Source organism: Panthera tigris, chromosome A1 (assembly GCF_018350195.1).
Source record: "Panthera tigris isolate Pti1 chromosome A1, P.tigris_Pti1_mat1.1, whole genome shotgun sequence".
Lineage (NCBI taxonomy): Eukaryota > Metazoa > Chordata > Mammalia > Carnivora > Felidae > Panthera > Panthera tigris.
This window is the reverse complement of record NC_056660.1, coordinates 143,630,640-143,643,570: the sequence shown is the minus strand read 5'-3', so window position 1 is coordinate 143,643,570 and position 12,931 is coordinate 143,630,640. Positions and strand designations below refer to the sequence as shown.

Here is a 12,931-nt window from a genome sequence, read left to right as displayed (position 1 = left end):
CTCCCTCCCTCGCAAAAATAAATGAACATTAAAATCTGCATTTTCATATATAAGAACACGCCCGTTTGATATACATTAAGCATACCCATTAAAAGTGCTGACTACATATATTAAAAACTATTAGTTGGAGATGTAATGTACAGCATGGTGACTACAGTTAATAATACTGTCTTGTATATTGAAAGTTTCCAAGAGAGTGGATCTTAAAAGTTTTCATCATAAGAAAAAAATTTGTAACTATGCATGGTGATGGATGTTAACTAGATGTTAACTTATTTTGATCATTTCACAATATAAATATCAAACCATTACGTTGTACATCTGAATCTAATATGTTTTATGTCAATTATACCTCAATAAAAATAACACAATACAAATCTTAAATACAAAAACAATTGTTTTCTTGTTAAGACCACAAGGAAAAAATCTTATGAATGTTTCTTCTGTATTTGGTTATTAAAAAGAAAAAAAAAAAAGAACTACTGAAAATACAATGGCATTTCCAGCAGGAAAGGAATTAATATTTTTTAAAAAAAACCAATATAAAACAGATTTTTATTATTAAGAAGACTTTTTCTTTAAATGTTTTCTTAAAGATATTTCCTTCCTGTGTATGAGATTTTTTCTGCTATTTAATCCACTATCATGAGCAACTTTTTTTATTCTGAATTTTCTAAATAGTAAAGTGAAATTACCATAAAATAAACAATGAAATGCAGTAACAAAGGAGTCAACTTTATATTTATCTCTTACTCTAGAATTAAGGAAATGAGGAAGATAAAAAAACAAACAAACAAACACGGGGCGGGGGGGGGGGGGGGGGGGGGGGAGGATTTCCTATGAGTACCACACAGGAAAGGTTTCAAGTACCAGAAATGAGGTTGGGACCTTGTTTTCCCCATCAATATCAATCTTTAAAATAATTATATAATTCCCTGTACAGGAAAACTTAGCCACGTAGATTCCATTAGTATTTACTGTAAGGGAATATCCATGGAAATGTCAAGAAGCTTAAATAAATTAATTTAAAGTGACACTATTTTTTTTAAAGACTAGAAACCATAGGCAAAAATGATATGGAATTGTTTTTGTTAAGTTTTTATTTAATTTCCAAATGATAAGGAATTAATATGGTCTTCCCAAAAGAAGTAAATGAGTTGGCCACATCTATACCATTTAAATGTACCTTTATCATCATATATATTGCATGTATGAATATCCAACTACAACAATCCCTCCATTTTATAAAACCTAAATCATTTTTCTTAAGAAAAACAAATAGGAAATACCCATTTCTTCCCTATTCCAAAAGTCACTTGTTTAATCATTCATTGATCATTTATTAAGTACCTAGTATATGCAAGCCATATATAATAGGTACTGGGGACACAAAGGATCATTATGATATAGTTTTTGCCACCAGTCATTCCTTCTCCATCTTTTTCACAGGAAACTTTTTGTCCAACCCCTCCATTACATGGCTTTCTCTCGTGGTTCTTTTTCACTTTCACTTTACACAACCTTTCTCTCCAAACCCCACATCTGTCCTGTCTCACGCTGCCATGCCTGCCCTGGCAGACCAAACTAGCTTCTGTTCCCTAAGAAAACCATGTTCTCCTACACCTCCATCTGCCTGGCTATCATTTTTCTAGTCTCAGTGCTGGACTATTCTTCTGGGAAGCCTCACCTAACTCCTTCTAGCAAAGCATGATGTCCTCATGCTACCAGTCACTTTCTGGAACCTTAACAATCAGCGCTTTCGTTATCATTGTTTATTTACTTCCATGAATACCAATCCCCTAGACCATAAGAATTGGGAGAACATGGATCCTATTCATTTTTGCATCTTCACTATCTAATAATGAACTTGGTACCCAGTAAGCACCCAATAAACGTTTTTAAGAATAAATGCATGTATTATAATGCATAACTCAGAAGATGTATCAATAAATTGAGAATATCCTAGAAATATCTATCATTACGGATAGTTTTAGTGATAAGAAAAAAATAATCAGGGTGCCTGGCTGGCTCAGTCAGTTAAGCATTTGGCTCTTGATTTTGGCTCAGGTCATGATCTCATGGTTCTTGAGGTAAAGCCCCTTGATGGGGGATTCCCAAGCCTCTCCTTGGGATTCTCTCTCTCCCTCTCTCTTTCTGCTCCTCCCCAATTTGTACTTTCTCTCTCTCTCAAAAATAAACTTAAAACAAAATAATCAATTAGAATTTACTGCTATCTAAATTAATAACATGAACTTAAAGGCAGAATAAAGTATCTTACTTAGAAAGGCAAACTATTTTGAAAAATGGAGAGTAACCCATCTTCATGGAGTTTAAGTGACCTAAGCTTCAAATTCATCATCATCTGTACTTCCCTAAACCTCTGGTCTGAAATTTTTTTCCATGCAAGCAACGTTCCCATTTATATTAGATTTAGCTCAAACACACATACAAAATCTAAATGACAAGAAACAGAAAAACATGACATACACTGCCCTTACTATGTGCTCCAGCACAATTCCCTAACTTAAGTTATCCCCTGCATCTTCAAAAATGTTACCACATCTAGGGGCATCTGGGTAGCTCAGTGGGTTAAAGCATCCGACTTCGGCTCAGGTCATGATCTCACAGTTCTTGAGTTCGAGCCCCACATCAGGTTCTGTGCTCACAGCTCAGCTGAGAGCACTGAATCCTAACCACTAGACCACCAGGGAGACAGCTCAGCTGAGACTGTGTCTCCCTCACTCTCTGCCCTTTCCCCGCTCAAGCTCTGTCTCTCTCTCAAAAATAAAAATAAAAGCATTAAAACAAAGTTTTTTAAGATGTTACCACATCTATGAGCATATCACCACTACAATCCAAGTTTCTGTTAAATCAATCCACATTTTTTTAAACTCAAATACCAACTTAAGAATCTGTATTCTACACCATAAATATTTGTAAAATCACAGGTTTACTTTACTAATTACACATTTTTAATACACCTCCTTCCATGATTTAGTTCTTCTTTGTTCAGTAAAGTTTTGAAATTTTCTTTAAGGTCTTGTTTTTCTTTTGGTGAAGACAGTCCTAAATAATACTGCTTTTGCTGCTATTCCAAGTAGTACCTTCTTTTAAGATATTTACTATTTATTGCTGCTGTATTAAGACACTAGTCATTTTCATTTACTGATTTCACTTAACAATCTTGATGAACCCTTATTACTTCTAAAAATCTGTCACTTCTGCATTTTCTATGTAGGCAATATATGGTATGCAAATCAACTTTAGAGTTTTCAATATACAGTCCTTAAATGTTAACTGCCTCTCATTTGTACTATTTAAAAATATACTTCTCGGTAGTATCTGATCAGTTTTAGGTAATAAGAATGTATATATGAGATCATTTAAGATAACATTTAATTAATATATTATATGAGGAGTTTAATCCCCTTCTTGGAGAATTACAAACATGATAGGAATTGCAAAGAGGATCAGAAGGCATACCTATAGACAGAAATAATGCATAGACAAATAAAACTGAAAAAAAAGCCTTTTATGAAACACTTAACCTTTACTACATGTGAAGCACTTTGATAAATTCTATTTTATTTTTTTTCACTGTTAGGTGCAACCTACCACACTGACTTTATGAACTTTGGTTTGAAAAAAACCTGTCCTAAATCAACTAGATTACCACCTTTTAAGGGGCGCCTGGGTGGATCAGTCAATTAGGCATCTGACTTCAGCTCAGGCCATGATCTCACGGTTTGTGAGCTCAAGCCCTGCCCTGTGCCTGCCTCTGTGCTGACAGCTCAGAGCCTGGAGTCCGCTTCAGATTCTGTGTCTCCCTCTCTCTCTGCCCCTCTCTCCCCTCACACTCTATCTGTCTGTCTGTCTGTCTCTCTCTCTCAAATATAAACATTAAAAAAATTTTTTTTAATGAATTTTGCCACATGCTTCAGTTCCTGCATTTCTGTTTATGCTTAACATCACATTAGCAATAAAGAGCACTTGCGTTGTTGAGGTGTAATCAGAAAAAAAAAAGAGGCAGTCTTCAAATGAAAGTAGAGGGCAAATCACTTAAGTTACACTGTGGTTCAAAAAGAAAAACTGTGGTAAAAAGCTGAGTCTACAAAGCACATCACAGTATAGAAAAAATAAACTACTGCAAAGAACCTGGTCCTTAATGGGGGACACATCCCACTCAAATTAGGAGGAACAATTTATTTTCAGACAAGAACATCATCCTTTGTACCAAAATACTGTTCACTTCCGTTTACTAGTTTTATACATTTGCCTGATTTTAATTTCAACTTTTATTTTGACTACTGCTACAAAAAAAGAAGATATAAAGTTAAAGCACTAAATTCTAAGTTTTATAAATATTAAAGTCACATTCTAACACAAATACTTTAAATCAAATTGGGTGGGAAGGTTAGCAAGAATTGTTTTCTTTACAACAGGTATTTTGGGGGCACCTGGCTGATTTGGTTGGTAGAGTATCCAACTCTTGATCTTGGGGTCATGAGTTTGAGCCCCAAATGTTGTGTATAGAGATTACTAAAAAAAATAAATAAACTTTAAAAAAATAGATTATTTTTACTTTTACAAAAGACATGTACTACCCCAGTAATTTGACAAATTTACAAGAAGAAAATTCTAACACAAAATACTAAATAAAAGGAGTCAGTAGGCCAAAGTAGATAAAACATCAAAATAAAGCACAAATTCTTCCCGCTAGTGCCCAGCATCCTCCATGAAACAGGTACAGTCCTCCCCTCTGTCCATAAACACACTGGCATGTAGCAAATGTTCGCTAAGCATTTAAGTGCTAGATTCTGTCCCAGGCCACTCTTTGCCCATACACACCCAACACCCCATTCAACTCACTGTTCACAATTCCCTTACCCCATCCTGTGTTCACACTCCCTTGAATGCCCTCACCTTACCCAGATTCATCTTCCCACCAAATTTAGGGACTTTTTGGCTCGTATCTGCCTGCCACCCAGTGTTTGATACATGCCACATTTACTTGGTTCCCAACAACTCCTAATAAGAATCATACTGAAATGACTTCATATAAGCCCAAGGCACGAAACTTACTAAGCTTTGACAAAACATATTAGAAGAGTGCAATCACTAAATTCAGACCATCAAGTACTAGCCACTTAACATTTCATACGTGTGGAACACTTCCTCTTAACCAAGTTAATCAGTAATATCTGTCTATTTTTTTCCTCTCATCCTTCAAAAATATTTGATACTTTTTAACTAATGCTAAATTCAACTAATGACATTAGCAAGAAGTTGGACTTTAGCCATAACACAGATACCTAATTTACATAACAATTGCTCTGATAATTTATGCACATGGTCTCAAAGTAATAATCTCACTTTAATACTGAAACTATAAAACATTTTCCATTAAAAATTTGAAAATCAAAGCATGACAAAGTAGTACTTAATCTCCAATACAATTTAATAAAAGAGAAACACAAAATTAAAACATAGCAATGGTAATTTCAAATATCTATAAAAGACACTCAGATGGTACAAATCTCCGTTATAAACAATCACATCAGATAATGGTTTTGACTAAACTTTTGAAGATGTAAGGCCGTCTGTGAACACAAAAACATAATAATGTATTTCTCTTTCTAACACTGGAAGTATCCACAGTAGGAGTTATTCTTATTCCCCAACATCAAGATTTGAATGTTTTCTTCAAATAGGCAGCATACACATCTACCTTTGAGTAAATCCTAATGTGTTCAAGCATGGATTTCCTAAGCCAAATTGCTTAGATCACTGTAGTACTGAAGGTCATTCTTCTATAGATACTTCATAAGTGATCTGAACTGGTTAGGGTTAATTTATAACCAACTATCTTTGTCAATATCATGCAGCTTCAGAAAATTTTAACAGTCAATACTCTAAAAAATTAACACATACCATTGGCCATATCATTTGCAACAGATAAATAATGACCACATACCCCTGCTTTGCCCTGGCTCTATACCCAGCTCTTTTATCCCCTTCCTTTCCATTTCTTTCTATTTTCCTTCCTCCTACTCCCAGCTATGACATTCTCCAGACTCCCTGTACTTATTCTTGTTGCCCCTCAGGGAAACGGGTTTTGTTTTGTTTTGTTTTGTTTTAAGTTCAATTCTCCCATTTAGGTAGTAGACTTGCCTCTTCTCTTTTGTCATGCCATTCTTTTGCTCAGAAGCCTTACTGACTTCCATCAGATTCCAGTCGCCGTGGCTGGATTTTATGGTCCTCAACGCTTTCTTCCCCATTACTCAACATGAAAGTTCACCTCCAATTAGAAAAAGTGTCACCTCCGTCCTCACACCTCCTCTAGTATTTCCAGCCTGTGTGCCTCAGAGCTCATACTGTTTACGAATACGTACACGTGTGCACACACACAGCACACCCTTCCCTCCTCCCCACTACTAATTCAAAGCCTCCCATCCCGCAAATGTTGCCAGCCCAGCCCACCTCCTACATAAAGCCTTCTTTGGCTGGCCAGGGCCCAGGAAGCCCTCACCTCTCTGAACACAAAATTGGGCACCATCTGCTCTGTTCTTCTGATTTGCTTCAAATATCACTTTCTTTGAGAACTATTAAACACAGCCTAATATTTGTCTATTATTTTTGATAGTTTTCCTCTCAACCAGTTTTATAGACATATAACATCTCTAAGCTAAAGCGACCTTAAGTGCAACTAATATAGGGTTGAAAATCATCCTTCTCCCTTTGTTTCTCTCTATATATTCTTACAACAAATGGGAAAGGTAACAAAAAATAGTAAAAATGATTTCCTAAGATCCAAACCAAAACTTCATGAACATATTTTACATAAATAAAAATAACCTAAGAAAAACTATTTATCATTACTTAGAAACAATTTTATCTTAGCGTCACCTTTCACTAATATGTAGTTACTCTTAATTACCATGTGATACAAAGTAACTAAGTCTACCTGGAGATATAAAAATAAATGTGAAGGTTCTGGTACTCTTTAAATGATAATTCACAGAATAGAAAATCCTTTGGAGACCCCTTGTGGCCAAAGATTATAAAAAAACGCTAATACTTTAAAATGTATATTCCATTAATTCCAAGCCATTCTTCCTTTTCTCACACAGCTTTATTTGTTCTTCAATATCAATATATATTAACCGGTAACTGACAAAAACTGCTATTTTTACCTTCAGATTTACAGAAGAAAAAGAGTGGATTCTAAGTCTGAGACACCAGAATCTACCTATCACTGTTTAAAACAGGCAAAAGTCCAACAAAAACAAAATGGGCATCAGGGTGGTTCAATCGGTTAAGCATCCAAGGTCAGCTCAGGTCATGATCTCACAGTTCTTGAGTCGGAGTCCAGCATCGGGGTCTGTGCTATCAGTGCAGAGCCCACTTTGGATCCTCTGCCCCCTCTCTCTTTTCCCCTCCCCTGCTCATTTCTCTCTAAAAAATATATAAACATTAAAAAAAAAATTCTTCTTGAAAATTCAAGGCTATATGGCTTACTGGTAGTAAATATGGAACAGAATTTTGACAGGCTATGTTGTTCATACATTAAAACTATTCCCTATCCTTGTTGCTGATTTTTGTTCTTTCTTAAAAAAATATGGATGGAATTTTATCTCAGATTGATAAAAGCTAAGTTATGAATGTAAAATGGACTCACGAGCACTCATGGGGAAATTAAGGCAGGACCACACCTGACACAGTAAAAATAAAATAAAAAAAAAGTGACTTAAGTGTTAAATGCTAAAAATTAGATTAAATTTTAAAGAAAATCAAAATGGACTAAAATACAGATGATTACTGAAGTAGTTTCAAAATGGGGAGAGATCCAAGTACAAAAATAAGAGAATGCTACTGTAAGCATGAAAAACTTACTTGGTCCAGACAGTATACTAAACAACCCATAGAGGGGCGCCTGGGTGGCTCAGTCGGTTAAGCGGCCGACTTCGGCTCAGGTCATGATTCTGCGGTCCGTGAGTTCGAGCCCCGCATCGGGCTCTGTGCTGACAGCTCAGAGCCTGGAGCCTGTTTCAGATTCTGTGTTTCCCTCTCTCTGACCCTCCCCCGTTCATGCTCTGTCTCTCTCTGTCGCAAACATAAATAAACTTTAAAAAAAAAAAATTTAAAAAACCCATAGAAACAGTGAATTAAAATATAATCAAAAATGTTTCTTAAACAGTCAAAAACCAACAACAAAAAAGAGGAAATCCCCAAGAGCCAAAAATAACAGGAGAGACATTTGTTTCAGAAGGCTGGAAGTGGGAGGGGCACCTGGGGGGCTCAGTAGATTAAACATCTGACTTCGGCTCAGGTCATGATCTCAGTGTTCATGAGTTCGAGCCCCACGTCGGGCTCTGTGCTGACAGCTCAGAGCCTGGAGCCTCCTTTGGATTCTGTGTCTCCCTCTCTCTCTGCCCCTCCCCTGCTCATGCTCTGTCTCTCTCTCTCCTTCAAAAAGAAATAAAAACATTTTTAAAAAATTTTAAAAGAAGGCTGGAGGTGGGAGATAACACCATAAAGGGCCATGCATAGAGAGCAGAATAAGAAGGCATTCCAGAAAAGAACAGGAAAGAGGCAATATTTAAAAACACAATGGCAAATAATAATAAATAATAATCATACAGTTAACAGCTTGCAATCTATAGAGGGCTTTCTATGCCAGCCACTATTGCAAACATTTTACTTGTATTAACTTATTTAATACTCAGAATAATCCTATGAGGTAAGCACTCTTATTATCCCTATATTAAAGAAAAGGAGGAAAAAAAAAAAAAGGAAAGGAAAGGAAACTGAAGGACAACACAACACAGTTGAGTGAGTACTGAAAGTTGGTAAGGTGAAAAGCCAATTTTCCAACCCAAACCCTACATCACAAGAGCTACAATATTTGCTCAACTTGTGAATCTCTAGCACTCCATGTGTCCATGGATATAAGTCAGCTTTAGACACTCACGGAAACGGGGATTAACTTTTGACTTTGCTTAGTCTAAAATGCGAATAAAACAAAAATTACATGAGCGCGGGAAAATAGGAAAAGTTGTACACTCTCAATGCTAACTAAAGAAATACAAATAAAAACAAAACAAAGGCAGCATCAAATTTGGGAAAGCCCACATATGACACCAGAACTATCTTTTAGTATGCCAAATGCCTTCTGAATTTCATTTGATGAATAAACATTTAGCAATATCATAGGCAATGCTGCCGCCAGCCAAAAAAACTCATTTTTGGCAATGTTTTTGTGGAATATTTTCACCTTTTATTGAATTTTTGCCTTTATTATTTTGTTTTTAAAAAGTAGAAATCAGAAAAATGGAAGTATTCATTCAATTGATCAACTTTAGTCTCTGTTATATCTAAGTCAACTGAATATACACAGTTATAAAGAAAAATGAACAAAACTAAAACCACAAAATATTGGAAATAAAGTTTTAGAAGACTTTTAAAAATTTTTAGAAATTTTATTAATTTTTTTAATTAATCAGTCTACTGTGTCAGTTTTAGTTATTCAGGTTTTAACTCATTGTCAGAAAAGGATTATAAACCAAATAAGGGGACTTGATAGAGAATTTTTCACCTATCCAGTTGGCAGAGATTGTTTACATGATCCATTGTAAGCAAGGTTCAAGCAACTCTCCTCTACTGTAGCAACAGAAGTATAAATTGCTATTACCAATTCTAAAGCTTTATAAATGTTTATACCCTGTGACCCAGTAATTCCACTTGGAGGAATTTAGCTTAAGGAAATAATCAGAAATGCACACAAATATTTCTATGCATGGATACTCATCACAGTAATATTTGTGGAAGTTAAAAAAATGAACATAGCATAACAAAAGGGGAATAAATTATCCATTTACATGACTGAATGAGATGCAGTCATTTTGTTTCCATTGAGTACCTGCTGAAATATCAGCAGATGAAATGATGTTCTCTAGAATTTGCTTCAAGTAAATAATCTAAGAAGAGAGGGAGTAGGGATATAGATGAAATGAAATTGTCTGAGTTGAGCAATGTTGAAGCTGGCTGATGAATTCATGTGGTTCACTACACTATTCGGTATAATTTTATATGTTTTCCATAATAAAATAAAATAAATTTCCCTTTAAAAAGTATGGAGGGTGCCTGTGGGTGGTTCAGTCAATTAAGCATCCAACTTGAGCTCAGGTCATGATCTCAAGGTTTGTGGGTTCCAGCCCCACGTCAGGCTCTGTGCTGACAGCTTGGAGCCTGGAGTCTGCTTCGGATTCTGTGTCTCCCTCTCTCTCTGTTCCCCCCCAGCTCGCACTCTCTCTCTCTCTCTCTCTCAAAAATAAATAAAGATTAAAAAAAATTTTTTTTTAACTATGGGAATTTTAAGTAAAAATACAGGACACAAAACTGATTTTGCAACATGAATCCAACTTCATAAATCAAAAAATGTGATATCTATGCATAGAATTAACACACCAAAACATTTAAGAATAACTATCTCCGGGTTATAGGATTTGATTTTATTTTTAGCTCTTCATTTTTTTGGTAACTCCCAATTTTTCCTAAATGGTCACGGATTAGTGTTATAATAAAAAATATTTATTATGAAAGCTACTTAGAAGTTCAATTTAAATGAAAACGTGACACTCTTAACTCTAAGAACAAAAAAATAGTTGGAACTTCACTTACCCATCAATTTGACTTCCTGATTTGTCAATCTACTAAATAAAAATCTTTATGGGCTTTCCTGCTTAGTCTAAAGTCCAAATTCCTCAGTACATAGTCCTGTCCCCTGGAGCCATTGCCCGCCTTTCCAGTGTCTTTTCTCCCCATATACTCCTCCAGGTGGCAGTATGGAATGGTCCCAACAAGGTACCTTCATGTTGTCACTTAACATCATGCTTTGTGAATCTTGTTAGATATGTACACATCTGCCTCTCCTGATGGAATATAAACTCTGCCAAACATGGACGACAAACACATCCTCTTCCTCTGGATGCCACAGTGCCTAGTACACTGCTGCATAAGTAAGACGTATGACATTAGATCTAATCAATAAAACTCCTGGACACAGCCACAAATTAAAACTTTCAGCATTTTCAAAATTAAATAACCTTTCTAAGAAATGAACTCTAAATTACCTCTAAAAACTGAAGATAAATTACTAAATAGTATCATTAAACCGCTCTAACAGTCCTACATTAAGGTGATATTATGAGTAATTTCCTTTTTGTTTCTTTTTTTTTAATTTCCACCACTACTGTTAAAATACTTCTGTAAGTAAAAACTTGTTAACAACTTCAATGAGTTTAAATTTAATGAGTTTAATTCCCAGTCTGGGAATTAAATCTGAGTTTCAAAATCAGTAGTATTTTCCAATGATGTGCCAACTCACCGAGCAGCTGTGGCTCTGTGGATAAGCATCTCTGTTTGCTCTGACAAGTGTGAGGGGAGCAGTAGCTCCACGGGCTGCAGGCACAATATCCGAGTTTCGAGCTCCAAACGGGAAGCAGAGTCCTGGAAACTATCAAACACGACCTCACCTGTGGCAGGCTGCACTCCCTGAAAACAAAAATGCAACATCACAGAAAACATATTTTTCCCAAATATAACCTTGACACATTATAAACACACATGGAAACAGTAAAGAGGATACACTCTCTAGTGTGTAGTCCAGTTCTAAAGTGTTTGAAAACCTGTGTACTTTCCAAGATTCTTATGTAAGAAGTCAGATTCACCAATATCTACACTATGCAAGAAACAGCCTGAGCCAAGTTTTGGATCCAACGAACCTGACAGAATGACTCTGACAAGTCACCAAACCCTCAGTTTCCTCCTCTAAGTGGGAATAAACCAGCCGACTTTCATCTTCAGGTCGCTGCAATGGTCAGATCATAAAACAAACACGAATGCTTTATAAACTATATAGTACTGTACAAATAACAGTTGTCATCACTAAACAGTAATAAGTTCCTAGTAACATGGCCACCAGAGCAGTAGTAAATTTCTATTTCATTTTATAAAATTAATCAATAAAAGTATAATTTTTCCAAAAACTAACACAAATATAGCAAACTCTGAATGAATCCCAAGTAGAGAGTTTATCTAGGGAAATAACCATAAAAACTAAAAGCTACCCCCTAGCATCCCAAGCCAATATAGCAAAGATAAACTGGAAAAACTCATGGTGTGAGAAAGGAGAAAAAAGGTAAGAAACCTAGCCAAGGTTGCAGAGTGATAAAGTGGTGGAAACAAGATCCAGGTGATCTCACTCCACAGGCCACTCTCATGTCCTCTGCTGATGGTAAATAAATGCATGGGGGCGCCTGGGTGGCCCAGTCAGTTAAGCGTCTGATTTCGGCTCAGGTCATGATCTCATGGTTTGTGAGTTTGAGCCCCACATCAGGCTCTGTCCTGACAGCTCAGAGACTGGAGCCTGCTCCGGATTCTGTGTCTCCCTCTCTCTCTGCCCCTGCCCTGCTCACCCTCTGTCTCTCAGAAATAAATAAAAATTAAAAAGAAAGAAAAGAGAAAAGAAACGCATGGCACTGGGGCACTTGGGTGACTCAGTCGGTTAAGTGGCCAACTTTGGCTCAGGTCATGATCTCCCGGTTCATGAGTTCTCGCCCCGCGTCAGGCTCTGTGCTGACAGCTCAGAGCCTGGAGCCTGCTTTGAACTCTGTGTCTCCCTCTCTCTCTCTGCCTCTTCCCCATTTACACTCTCTCTCTCAAAATAAATAAATAAACATAAAAAAAAAAGTGGGGCACCTGGGTGGCTCAATCAGTTAAGCATCTGACTTCGGCTCAGGTCGTGATCCCACAGTTTGTGAGTTCAAGCCCCGCATTGGGCTCTGTGCTGACAGCTCAGAGCCCGTAGGCTGCTTGGGATTTTGTGTCTCCCTCTCTCTCTGCCCCTCCCCTGCTCATGATCTGTCTCTCT

The 12,931-nt window shown here is 36.5% G+C and overlaps 1 protein-coding gene across 4 annotated transcripts in view; it reads right to left on the bottom strand.

Annotated features, from left to right (window-relative positions):
* Window positions 1-12,931, bottom strand: part of MSH3 (mutS homolog 3) — a 212,987-nt gene that overhangs the window by 150,371 nt on the left and 49,685 nt on the right. For all 4 annotated transcript variants that reach the window (XR_006218712.1, XM_042989282.1, XM_007079796.2 and 1 more), the window contains exon 8: window positions 11,387-11,553. Coding sequence is in view for 3 of the 4 variants with exons in the window: in XM_042989282.1 (XP_042845216.1) it covers window positions 11,387-11,553 (167 nt within the window). In the remaining variant the exon portion in view is untranslated. The remainder of the gene's footprint in view (window positions 1-11,386; window positions 11,554-12,931) is intronic.